Source organism: Acipenser ruthenus, chromosome 7, assembly GCF_902713425.1.
Source record: "Acipenser ruthenus chromosome 7, fAciRut3.2 maternal haplotype, whole genome shotgun sequence".
Classification (NCBI taxonomy): domain Eukaryota; kingdom Metazoa; phylum Chordata; class Actinopteri; order Acipenseriformes; family Acipenseridae; genus Acipenser; species Acipenser ruthenus.
This window is the reverse complement of record NC_081195.1, coordinates 36,020,691-36,034,212: the sequence shown is the minus strand read 5'-3', so window position 1 is coordinate 36,034,212 and position 13,522 is coordinate 36,020,691. Positions and strand designations below refer to the sequence as shown.

Here is a 13,522-nt window from a genome sequence, read left to right as displayed (position 1 = left end):
CAATGGTGGAGAAACTGTATTTGTCAAAAGACAGAGTGGTGGTAGGTACAGCTGGCGCCAAGAACTCACAACTTTCTCAGTGGCCATAGGCAAGGCTGTATTTTTTTCACAGTTATCATATATTTGACAGCTGCCTACTTGTTTTCCCATATTGGGCACAGTTTCACCCCCATTGAGGGGAATTCTTTGACTGCGCACACTACCTTTAAAAAGTTTATATTTTAGTATGTTATTTGTATGTTAGGAACATCTGGTGACGCTGATTATTTGCTAATCTAAAAGGGGATAAAAATGAAAAAACAGTGTTGTAGCGCAAAATGAAGTACGAGTGTCAAAATCAGTATGTAGTTTTCAATCAGTGTTCGTGGGCATACCCTTCTTATAGTCATTGTGCTTTCATTCCCCTAGTAAGCACTTGGTAGTGGGGAATGCTCCTGAAATTAGAAGCACAAACGCTGCTCTGCTGGAGCTGGAACAGGCAAACACACAAGGACTGAAAACAAAGAGTTCAAAGTCAACCCAAAGAAACAGCAGTCCTTTATTCCCAGAGCTCAAATGAACCCTCGGCGGATATCCGCAGACTGGCTGCCGGCGGGTCTCAGCAAGCGGCGAACGATCGCACCTCTCCCGGGAGCGGCTGGCTCAGGCTCTGGTAAGGGGCCAATGAGGTCGAAGCTGGGGACGGGGGGGTGCAGGACTTCTGGTAGAAACGGGGCACCAGGCCCCCCCACGTAGGGAAGCATAGCCCTCTGGTCGTACTCTCCGCCGATGATCCCTGGGAGGTAGGGGGGGGAAGGGGGGTAGGGGGGGTTGTGTTGGGTGGAGAAGGGGTCGTAAGGATTGAATTGGAAGGGGAAGGGGGAAAGGGAAGGGTAGATCATTGGCCACAGTCTGTCTCTCTCCTGCTTGTATGACGTCTTGTAGAGCTTGGGAAAAGAAGAGACAGGTGAGTCCCAGTACTAAAGCAGATCCAGTTTCCACTGTACGAAACACAACGTTTGACTGTGCAAAAGTACCACAGTAAACAAATCAGAATCAAAACTATTAGTATTAAGGGAGAGCGCCTTAAATATGTGAGCATGACATTTGTAACTTTTTCCAACACTGCAGACCAGTATAGAGGTTCAGAAAAGGCAGCTCCTCTCAAAATGATAGACCAGGAAAGTGGTTTCAGGTATGGCATACACAAGACAGTGGTATTTATTATTGTCTTAGGGTTATCCTTGGGTACAGCTAATCTGTGTTGCAACAGGATGAGCCACAGCTGGACTTTTTTAGTATTTTACAGCACTGGATTACATGCTCCCTATCAATGGCTATCTTGGAATTAACCCTACAAATAATTGATGCAATCCAGGTGTATTCCCTGGTGCTGTAAAATGTTCTAATAAATACAGTGGAGGCTTCCCTTATAAAAGTTTCTCACAGTATGTTTGCAGTCTTTTCATATGTTTATACCATGCATTTACAATAGTTTACCCTGGTTTGCCATGTTTATTAATATGCTACACCATACTGCCCTATTCTTTACAATGCTTCCCTGTGCATTAGCATGCTGTTATAGGTGGATCAAATCAACCCCACAGCTTTCTGCTGAAATCCTCTGCAAGTATCTATGTTATTGAGAGGCTGGATTAAGTAGCTTAATAAAAGGTGATACTCACAGCTTTCCAATCCGTCCCTCTGTCTCTGCTTGTTGAATCTGAAAAAAAGAGAATGTGAAGACTAAAACTCTCCTTTTTGAAGCACAATGAAATATCTGGCATAGAGGCAAGGTGAATATAAAACCAATACAGATTGCTTGTAGGCCAAAAAAGCAAAGAAACCGTAGGACCAAAGGCTTTGCAGTCTGTTACTGTCTAAAACATTGGAGCTTGAGTTTTTTTTAAAGAATGTCTTTAGTCTGTTTTGATGAATTTTGAAATCCACGGCCAACAACAGCCACAAACTGTGTTACTGTATATTAATAAAAAGACAACTAAATAACTAATAATTAGGCCGTAAAGCAGCATGTAAGACTCGGGTCTAATCCTAGTGACCTCCTGAGAAACAAAAATATCACCAGCTACACATCAAGGGAATAGTGAGAACTGGAGTCATGTGTGTGCATCACCTTGCCAGAATGTGAGCTGCTGCATGTTGCAGGGGGAATCCTGGTGTGTCACATGTTACAGTGCGGAGGCAAAGCCAAGGGTACCTGCACTAAAGACCCAATAACAAATCGATTACTCAATCACTGATGGCCATGGCTTTTGTTTTTAGATTGATTAAATCGACTCATCACCCCGGTGCCCTATTTCCACACTACACAGCTAGCTACCATGTAACCTAGCTAGCTACACAGTGACCACAGCTCTTCTTTCTGTATTTGTTTTGTGGTGAGAAATGACAGAAACGAATGGAAAAAATGTATTAGATGTCTTCTCGCTCAAGTTTTTTCAAAATGCACATGCATGTTTCCAATTGTTTTGTTTTAATGTGTGATGAGGTAATGCTGTAATAAGGTGTGAGGAGGTAAGGCTGTGTGATAAGGTGTGAGGAGGTAATGCTGTGTGATAAGGTGTGATAAGCTGTGATAAGGTGTGAGGAGGTAAGGCTGTGATAAGGTGTGAGGAGGTAATGCTGTGATGAGGTGTGAGGAGGTAAGGCTGTGATAAGGTGTGAAGAGGTAAGGCTGTAATAAGGTGTGAGGAGGTAAAGCTGTGATAAGGTGTGAGGAGGTAATGCTGTGATAAGGTGTGAGGAGGTAAGGCTGTGATGAGGTGTGAGGAGGTAATGCTGTAATAAGGTGTGAGGAGGTAAGGCTGTGTGATAAGGTGTGAGGAGGTAAGGCTGTGATAAGGTGTGAGGAGGTAAGGCTGTGATGAGGTGTGAGGAGGTAATGCTGTAATAAGGTGTGAGGAGGTAAGGCTGTGTGATAAGGTGTGAGGAGGTAATGCTGTGATGAGGTGTGAGGAGGTAAGGCTGTGATAAGGTGTGAAGAGGTAAGGCTGTAATAAGGTGTGAGGAGGTAAGGCTGTGATAAGGTGTGAGGAGGTAATGCTGTGATAAGGTGTGAGGAGGTAAGGCTGTGTGATAAGGTGTGAGGAGGTAAGGCTGTGATAAGGTGTGAGGAGGTAAGGCTATGATGAGGTGTGAGGAGATAAGGCTGTGTGATAAGCTGTAATAAGGTGGGAGGAGGTAAGGCTATGATGAAGTAATGCTGTGTGATAAGCTGTGATAAGGTGTGATGAGGTAAGGCTGTAATAAGGTGTGATGAGGTAAGGCTGTAATAAGGTGTGATGAGGTAAGGATGTGTGATAAGCTGTAATAAGGTGAGATGAGGTAAGGCTGTGATGAAGTAAGGGTCAGCTTACCTCTGAAGTCGCGCAGGTACAGGAACCTCCACAGCGAGGGGTCGCTGGTGGCTGTGTTGAGGTCTTGGCTCACAGCGGAGAGGGAGACCACAGAGTGGACGTCCAGCAGCCTCAGAACACGCAGCTTCAGCTCCGGGGGAAGAACAGCCAGCCCAAACACATCAGGCAGGTCCAGAGCTGGAGCATGCAAAGGAAGAGAGGAGTGCTTCTAGTGACTGCGGCTCACACAACTGTCATAAAACTGTTGTGCACTGTGACAGAAATACAATGAGTTCTGGTGATAAATCTTCCTCCCGACCTGTGAGGGCGCTAAAGAATGGGAGGAGAAGTATCTGGAAGGGCTGGCCTGACAGTTCGTTTCCGGGACCGGGAAGTGGGTCAGCCTGGAAGGAAGCGAGACTCTGTTGTAAGACCGTATTGATTTGACAGGTAAACAAGGGGCAGCTGCAAGTAATAAGGCAGCTGCAACCATTTACCTAGATATCATGCGGGATTACATATAGGGGCCAGGGTAACGCTGTTCTTTTCCTTCGTTTGGGTTAAACAAGAGGAGAGAAGGACTGAGAGAGGAGCTCTCAGAAATATAAAAAGAATAAGTGTTACGTGTTGTGTGTTATTTCTGTCTGTCTATAATTGTCTGTCTTTTTGTCGCACTACTAGACAGTTAAAGCACACCTCAGGAGCTGTCGCCACAAAAGCACTATCCGGAGCACCACTGCACAGAGCACCTGCACGACTGAGTTCACCCAGGACTGGTGACCGTGCATTTGTTTTTCTGTTCAGGACTGTGTGGGATTATTCACGCTCCCCGTGCTTTACACATTGTTGTGTACTGCCGGGGATTTATTATTTGACGGTCGCCAGACCTAAAAACAGCACAATAAACATTTGTTCACCAAATTATCGTTGTCTGTCTGTCACTCCTGCATCGCATCACTGCTACACCTGTTCCCCTTACCATCGTCTTTGCCACATGCACCTACATTCACTGCACTGACCTCAAATGTGGTATAATGAATATTTGTATTTTAAAACATATCTGGTACTACACTAAGCCAAAGAAATTTATTTTTGCATAAGAGAGTGAAACTTTCCCCACCCCAGAAACCTGTGCTCCTGACTGTATGACTCACCCTGCACACCGGGCAGCCCTACTTTTACCTGTTGAGAAACTCAGAGACCCTAAACCAACCACTTCTTAAGGATGGGCCCACATTATTTTGGTAGTACCCAGTTTCTTTACCTATCCTGTATAAATGCACTGTTGGCCTGCTCTGCTTACAAAGTGCAAACCCAGGTTTAAAAGTCTTACCCTGTCTGGCCGACGCCAACAGAGGATACACAAGCTGGTCTTTAAAGACACGGGATAACTTCTGGAGATCCTTGTAGATGTCTGCAGCACTCTCCCCTAAAGCAGAACAATGAAGAGGAAGAGAGAATACATTTAGGAAAACCCTCTACTTACTACAGGTTCTGTGTTGTACATCAACTGAATATACGGCTCCATTCCTAGGTGAGGTTTACATGCAGTGACTTTTAAAAACAGCATTTAAGTTTTGTGAATATTAAAAACGTTATTTAGTCCATTGTGAATATGGCAGTGAGTTATTGTTTTATGTATTATTGTTTTTTTGGGGTTTTTTTTAGTAGTCGCCAATGGATTTTGTACCTCATTTTTTCCCAATTTGGAATCGCCAATTGTACGTATTGATCTCGGTCCACCGCTGCAACCTCCACAGGGGCGCGGTGAACTGAGGACTACCCTGTCGACCTGAGCCCTCCCTACCCGGGCAGCGCTCGATCAATCGTGCACCGCTCCCTGGGAACTCCTGGTCAGTCGGCAAATGACATAGCCTGGATACAAACCAGCGATCTCCAGGCTATTGGGAGCATCCAGCACTCCACGCAGAGCACCTTTACTGGATGTGCCACTCAGAAGCCCCCTTATTATTGCATTTCAAAAATAAGTGTCCCACACTGTATGCTGCATTCACTGCAAACTTACCCTGGCTGCTGTCTGAGACGTAGGAAGGTGGGCTGAGCTGCACTTTGCTCACACTGCGCACCTCACTGTTAATCTTCAAGGTGGCTGAAAGAGAAAGCAGCAGACTCAGATCCAGTACTATTAGCACCCCGGAGGCAGCAGTCCATGTTTTACACACTCAGCATGTCATAGAGTTTTGCCTGTATATTCAGGGAACTAATTGTCCAACTGTGATTTTACTTAAAATGACATTACTTTCCATTACCTTTTTAAGATATTTTCAGTAGCTCTAAGTATTTGCTTAACTATTGATTTATCTTTCAATGGGCTGGGATCTGTTGAAATGTCTTGATTCTGGGTTGGTGGATTTCCACGGCTACCTGTAGTGTCCCTGTACAAGCAGAGTCTGTCAGCTGTTGCTTTACCAGATCTAGCAGGTACCACACGAACATCAGGGTTATGAGAACACTACTTCCACTTGACCAGCCTGTATTACTGGAATAACCCTGTATAAAACTGCATGGGCTCCACTTTGAAAAAGTGGAGTCAGTGAGGAATGAGGAGTCAAACTAAAGGAACTGGGCGCTGTGGAAATTCACTAACTGGAAAAAGGAAGGGCAAGAGAAATGAGAAGTTATAGCAACTCCAATAAATTGCTGGGCTTTTCAAAACAGGCAATTTTTTTTTATAGCACTGTCCCAGGTCATATGAAAAAAACCATCGAGCTATAAAACTCAATATTCAAGCAACTGCACTCCGAGCCATTCAGAACCATTGCAAATACCATAGAAAAGTAAGGGAATGGAAAAAAATTGTGAAGCTCTACTTAATCTTTATGTATCCAGGAAGTATCCTGGCAATCAGATCACAGTGGGGCTAAGCACAATCCTCATCTCTTTACAAGCCTGTTGTCGTGATGAAAGCAGAAATGTACCGTTAATAACAAGGACGTTGCCCATGGGCACAGCGAGCAGCACAGCGGCCCCTCCCTCGCACAGCGGGTGTGTGTACTGCAGTCTGTAAAGCCCTCCAGCCCTCCAACCAGCAGGCATGCCCACTGCCCCTGCTCCGGAGCCCTGCAGAGAAACGGGACACATTAGCAGCTACTATGATTCTCCCAGCCAGTCCCTCTGAAGGGTTTTAAGTGGGCAGGTATCAATTCAAACAGAAAGAACCCTGTTAAAAGCATGCTTATTGCACTCGAAAGAAGTTCTCAGTGAATCTAACTCCTAAACAAATTCCGATGCATGTCCTTGGAAGCGCGGTTTGAGTGATCCACTCTTGAACCCCGGAATGTGGAATTTCACTAGACACAAGCAGTAAATAGGAGTCACTGAAACTGATGAATTATTGAACACTCCGTATACACAGTCCCGGAGGGCCATTCCATTCCAGGTTTAACAGTTAAAATGATGTAATTAACTACTTCATGGTCTCGAGGATGCAGGTGTATTTGGTTCAATTAAACAGCGTAGAACAGGGTTGCAATAAAGACTAGGATTGGAAGGGACAACTTTGGATATAATTTTTAAAAAGCAAATAAATAAAAAAAAGTTAAGACAAATAATTGCAGCTCAAACATAGTGGTTTAATAGATTTGGTTAGCTATTAACTATTCGATCATTCACACTGCCAGAATACATTGTCTTATTATCACTGATCGGCACTTGAAAATGCGTTGATTACAAATGATGGGAAAAGCATCACTTCATGTTAGCAGTTTTTTTGTTTTATTTAATACATGTTAAAAGGAGAATTGCTTGGAATTTCAGAGTATCTGCAGAGAACGACAACAAACTGTGCGGAACTGCACAGCAGTCTTGTGATGTAGACTTTCCTTTGGATGCTACTGAAACATTGTGGTGTTTTATTTTCTTCATAAGTTTAGGTGCTTTAACATTTAGCTCAGAAGCTGCTCTTCAGTTGTAATTGCCTGGCATTGAAACACGTAAAACAAGCTAGTTCAGACAGTTCTTTATAATGAGTAAAAGCCAGAGCCATCTGCGTATTGCCAGCATATCAAAAGAAAACCTAAAAGTAGCTGTTCGCTAGATGGCGCTGGCTCTTACTTCTATAAAGACACTTTGTTACCTGCATTTTCTATGATTTTTTTTATTAAAATGGTTTTATCCATAGGAGCAAACTGTGTGACGTAAGCCAACGCTTCGATATCCCTGCTGGGCGTGTCAGTGAGTGTTGCCGCCTGCTTCTTACCTTTGGTAGGTAGCCCGTCTCCTGCATCAGAAGATGCACGGCCACCACCAGTGCATCACAGGGGCTGCTGCTCTGAGCCAGGTGATAGAGGGTCTCTAAAGAGTGGGGCACCTTCCCATCCACCGCCTCACTGCACAGCATGGGCTCGGGAGTGAAGCCACCCGCCCCTTCATCACGATCACTGCGTCCTGGGACTGTCTCCATCGCAGAGCCCCTGAACCCCGCCTGCACAGCACACAGCACAGCTCAAACACAGGGGCGGGTGTGATTCAAAAGGACAAGGGTCTAAACAGTATCTAATACCACCCCTTATAAAAAGTATCCCAAGTTTTTGCACTGTAGTAGGAAAAAATGGCAAAGTGAAAAGGAAGACTGGACAACAAAAAGATAGGACAACCAAACAAGAGGGGAATGAGGCTGTTCTACTAATTCAAAGCTAATTCTGCTGAGAGGCGTGTCGAGCAGCCTGACCAGAATGAAGACACTGTAGGTTCCGTTCTAAACCTCTTACCAATCCCTGAACCATTAGTGTTAGCTTACCTCACGGGAGAATGGTGGGAACCAACACAAAAAATACATACTAAATGACTTGCTATGAATTTTTTATATACAAAAATAAATGTTTAAATTAAAACGGGTCCCCGAGTGTTTCACCTGGTAGAAGCACAGCCGGGTGGTGTGCAGGGTGAGTCATACAGCGCAGGTTCACGTCCTGGACGATTTCCTCTCAATTTGGAATGCCCAATCGCTTCTTCCCCTCATCGCAGCAATTCCCCACATGGCTCAGGAGACCCAAAGGTTCAGTGGGTGTCCTCCGATCCACAACCAAGCCAGCTTCCTTTTTCATCCAGGAACTCGAGAATGGATGTCCGCTCTGAGCTCGCTGGGCGCCTGGCCAGCAGGGTTCGCTGTAGCGCGATGTGGAGAAACAGTCCCTGACGGTTTTGCTTCCCTAACCCACGGGAAAATCCCCAGTAAAGACTGGCAGCTTCCCACAGCCAGGACGAGAACCTGTGCAGGATAACTCGCCTTGCGCTGTATGACTCGCCTTGCACTGCACACCATGAGGCTGCGCTTCTACCAGGTGAACCCCTATACAAATATTTTGTAACCTTTCAGATGTGATTATTATGTGATTATGAGGCACTGGTTCTCTTCTCCACTTGACTTGCCTCTGGCCAGTGACCCGCTGTATCCTTGCTGTGCTGATGCAATGTGCTTCTGTTCTCCTCACTGTGGGAAGGTCCGGGCTGTGTCTGTGTCTGCAGCTGCCTGGGAGTTGAGGGGAGAAGGTGGTTCTGGGCTGGAGAATAGCTGGGAGCTAGGGGGAGAGGTTGGTTCTGGGCTGGAGAAGGGCTGGGGGCTGGGGGGAGAGGTTGATTCTGGGCTGGAGAAGGGCTGGGGGCTGGGAGGAGAGGGTGGTTCAGGGCTGGAGAAGGGCTGGGGGCTGGGGGGAGAGGTTGATTCTGGGCTGGAGAAGGGCTGGGGGCTGGGAGGAGAGGGTGGTTCAGGGCTGGAGAAGGGCTGGGAGCTAGGGGGAGAGGGTGGTTCGGGGCTGGAGAAGGGCTGGGAGCTAGGGGGAGAGGGTGGTTCGGGGCTGGAGAAGGGCTGGGAGCTAGGGGGAGAGGGTGGTTCGGGGCTGGAGAAGGGCTGGGAGCTAGGGGGAGAGGGTGGTTCTGGGCTAGAGAAGGGCTGGGAGTTGTGGGAAGAGGGTGGTTCTGGGCTGGAGAAAGGCTGGGAGCTGGGAAGGCCTCTGGCAGGACCACACAGATGAGATCCCCAGACACAATACCGCAGGCCGACAGGGTCTGCCCAGTGTCTGTGAGAGCTTCCTTGCCATTCAGGGAGAGGGTGAATTCTGAGCCAGAACTGCGAATGAAGTACAAGACAACACAATAGAAATAACTCATTCACCCATTCCAGGTTTTACTACAAGCTTGATTAGCCAGTGTCTAGATAGGTAACAAGCTCAGGTGTGTCTGAGATCAAGAGTAACCTGCTTTGTTAATGTATTTTTTATAGATATTATTTTGTTTTAAATCAGTCCCAACTGTAGCCGTCTGTTGGGACTAATAATAATATTTAACATTACTACGCTGTTACGTGCCGCTGTTTCAGAATTTTTTTTGTACCTTTTCGTTTTGAAGCAACGCACTATCCGCATCCTTTTTCGTTTCTGATTGCTGTCTGTCTAAATGCCGCTGGATCGTAGCTCGACGTATGTGATCCAAAGAAACACTGCAGGCTGTACAAATTAGTTTGCCACCAGTAGAATGCAAAATTATTGCACACGATCCGCTGCAGTAATAATTGCAGATTTTTTGTATTCATTTTGGACACTCGCAAAGTGTTCACTCGCTTAACAATATCAGTTAAGATCTCCGAGGACACTACACCCTCCCTGAATGCCCATATCTACCAATCAGTGAGGCGAGCCCAGAGTGGTTATTGGCTGCTGGTAAGTGTCAATCAATAAATCCTGTCCCGTTTTCTTTCTGAAATTTTAACAAGCTTCTAATCACATCAGGAACCCGGACCGATACACATAACTTAATTGGATGAGTAATGTACTGTGTAAGTGTAAGCGAATCCACGTGGGAGAAACGCTTCTCTGAGCACGCCAGTATGTGACGCGTTTTTGGTCCTGTTGTATATACTGATTCGGCCAAAACATGTATGAAAGAGATATTCTACATATCTTGGTTGCAATGTGGCCAGTAAATTAATTAATAATAAATCCACATACATGTATGAAAAAGATATTATACATATTGAAGTATGGCGACACAAAATAAAATGATCAACCAGAGTTGTCGCTGTCGAAAGTTCAGTTGCAGGAAAGGCTAGGCTACCCCTCATGTAGTTTTGAAAAATGACGACATAGTTGAGAATGTAGTTCTCGCTGCAGATGCAAATCTAAGGGACTATGCAAAGTCATGTAAAGTTGGCTGCTAAAAGGGACTGCTGCTTTCGCTAGCAGAAGCTGGGCCACGTAATTCAAAAATTATAACCAACAGCAAGTTTAAAAAAATGAGAGATTTAATTATTTCCATGTGAATAGGCCATAATGTTAATTTAGTTTTCAAACCTTGTTTTTTTTTCTCCTTTGGACAGTGGGGTTGATTTTTCTTCTTAATTTACTGTTATGCTTACACTGGAAATTAGTCAGATTTTACACAAAACAAGGCAAAGGCTAGTGACGGCAGGAATATGAAAATTGGAGAGTGCTATATTTAAATGCCAATGTATTTATCAAACATGTCTTAAAACACCATTTGTTTGAATGAGTTTTTTATACCATGCTCTACAAAAAGAGGACTTATTGTTTGCGAGGGATTTTTTTCCCAGCATTTTAACTTTAATGATCGATAATCATTGTTAGAATTTGCACGATAATCGATGTCAATGTCAGGGTTCGATTTAAAACAATATTAAACAGTATCATCTTAATATTTATCACATCTCATAATGCTAAACAAACTGAAGAGTGAGGATACGACTCGACACACATGAGAAAAATAAAAACGTGTCAATAAGCCAGTTCATGTCTGCAAATATAGGTAAAACAACTTCCATTGCTGACTTCGGGTCAGTTACAATGACAGCAGAATTGTTTGCTGAAAATCAATTACAACGAGTTGTTATGCTGCAGTAATTACAATTCTAATTACTATTGCACTAAAAAGTAACATAGTCAACTACCCACATTAACACGTTTACTCTATGTATTCTAAATAACCAGGCAATAAATCACAGGTACAAATACAGAATCATACAAACAAATGAGGTCCCCAAACGTGGTTGAAAATACAGGAATACCAAATCTATGCGTAATTGATCAATTATATGGTATAATTACAATTACGCAGGTGTGCCAAGTTTGGACTGCAATTACAATTATACTGTAACTGCAATTAATTACAAATTACACAATCACATTGTAATTGAGCCCACGTCCTCTCCATAGTAAACCTTTCACTTAGTAAGTGAAAGCCCCGTCTCACAGAGCCCTGTCCTTGAAGGACGTGTGTGCAGCACAGGAGAAGGAGTCTGGATTCAGCCACCAACCTGTAGCCCAGACAAGACAATAGGGACTCCCTGAGGGTGCTGCTCAGCTCAGCTAGTGTCGGATCTGCTCCGCTCAGCTCCACTCGAGTGGTCTGTTTATTGACCCGGACCCGCAGCTTCATCCTTCACCAGCTCATTCAGGTAATAGCTGTGGAAAGCAGAGCCACGTGGGGTTCAAGAATAGGGCTGTCAACAGGTATAGAACTAGCACAGATAGGACTGTCCAACAGGTACAGAACTAACACTGGGACAGACACTGACAAACGCTGCTTGAAATGTATTCAGTGGCAACAATGACCGCGTTTGTATTGGTTCATACCACAGAATTTATGAATGCCTATCAAAAATATGCAAAAGGAAACCAAAGCATAGACTAGGTCTGAAATAAATAGCACATATTCTTCTGTGATTCTTTCTTTAACCCATTAACTACCAAAACAAAATCAAGCTGTATTAATGTAATCTGATACATTTCAATGTAGACATAACTAACACAATTACAGTAAGTTATCATAACAATACAGTCAGACATATTAAATAACAGGTAGATGCCGGTTGGAACCGTAAAACGTACAAAGTAGCCTGTCCTCAAATAAGGCCAATGGCATTTAATGGGTTAATAGGTAATTTGATGAGGTCCCCCTGTTTTGGAGGCTGTGTGGTCCAGGTGGTTAAAGAAAAGGGCTTGTAACCAGGAGGTCCCCGGTTCAAATCCCGGCTCACTCACTGACTCACTGTGTGACCCTGAGCAAGTCACTGAACCTCCTTGTGCTCTGTCTTTCAGGTGAGACGTTGTTGTAAGTGACTCTGGAGCTGATGCATAGTTTACACACCCTAGTCTCTGTAAAGTCCGGGACAGGCGCGGCGCAGCACCGCTGGGCATTTTCATGGTGATTTGGGTATAACTGCTGAATCCTATTTTGCGGACATAAAAACATCTGAAGTGCTACATTTACAGAATTGACAGTTAGATTTAAATAACAGGTAGACGACACGTTATGTCAGGACTTGCTAATGAGATGCATGGTGGTGCTGTGTTTCGTTTTGCCGGGTCAGTGTTTTGGTTTCGTTTCTGTTTCTAGTAGATACTACTGGATACTACTGTACTGGGCAATGACTCTTTAATTAGAAGTCACTGTTTTAATTTATGAGAGTTGCTTCTGTTTTATTTTAAATAAAAACACGCTTTCTATTTGTATGCACGCGATACATCATTTCAGACGTTTCGTTATCTCAGAACGTTGTCTGAAAATGTTTAACAAAATAAATTAATAATAATAATAATAATAATAATAATAAACCAAAGCTACAGTGCTTATTTTTACAAAAACACATATTGTTTCTTTTTAAATTTACAAAAACTATAATTCCACTGTTCTAACGATCAACATAAAAAATGCCATTATACAACCTTAATGCGTGATCCGTAAAAAATACAAAGATGCTGCATGAACGACTCGGTCACATAACGTTCATTTACACATAAATTACTACATAAAAAGCTCTATACTTACTAGTTCCTTACTTACTAATACTACTGACCGTCCAGAGACGGTCATTCATGTTTCATATAAATGTCTGTTTACTTTCTGGTGTGTCACTCTTACAGTAAACCTTCAAATCCAGTATGTTTACTCACTTATACTAACACTGCAGGCAGTCGCAGGACCCTCCGCCAAACTTAAGGCAAATTTCACAAGTTCAAGATCGAGGAAAACCACAGAGAGAGTAGAGGGCCAAACAAGCCAAGAACCAAAAGCGAAGCGGCAATTCTGTCTACCAGATAAAAACGGAATAATATCTCGTGCTGTAGAAATAAAATACGTTTTAACACTAAATAAATATTTTACACATGCATGAATTGGTGGTTGATATATAATCTTCAATTTTTTAGGGTAAA

The 13,522-nt window shown here is 43.8% G+C and overlaps 1 protein-coding gene across 6 annotated transcripts; it reads right to left on the bottom strand.

The window, feature by feature from the left end:
• Positions 1-519: 519 nt before the first annotated feature.
• Positions 520-13,347, bottom strand: LOC117414862 (F-box only protein 7-like). Of its 6 annotated transcripts, XM_059026845.1 has the most exons (11): positions 13,137-13,255; positions 12,456-12,537; positions 11,623-11,770; positions 8,727-9,423; positions 7,555-7,779; positions 6,275-6,416; positions 5,362-5,445; positions 4,669-4,764; positions 3,357-3,533; positions 1,665-1,702; positions 520-926 (listed from the first exon to the last, which is right to left on the bottom strand). In XM_059026845.1, the coding sequence occupies exons 3-11, from the start codon at positions 11,742-11,744 to the stop codon at positions 552-554; spliced, it is 1,956 nt and encodes a 651-aa protein (XP_058882828.1). In that variant the 5' UTR covers positions 11,745-11,770; positions 12,456-12,537; positions 13,137-13,255; the 3' UTR covers positions 520-551. The 6 variants fall into 6 exon arrangements, with proteins under 6 accessions (XP_058882828.1, XP_058882827.1, XP_058882831.1 ...); XM_059026844.1 differs by lacking the exons at positions 12,456-12,537; positions 13,137-13,255 and adding an exon at positions 13,262-13,347; XM_059026848.1 differs by lacking the exons at positions 12,456-12,537; positions 13,137-13,255 and adding an exon at positions 13,262-13,347 and having other exon boundaries at positions 520-775.
• Positions 13,348-13,522: the final 175 nt, after the last annotated feature.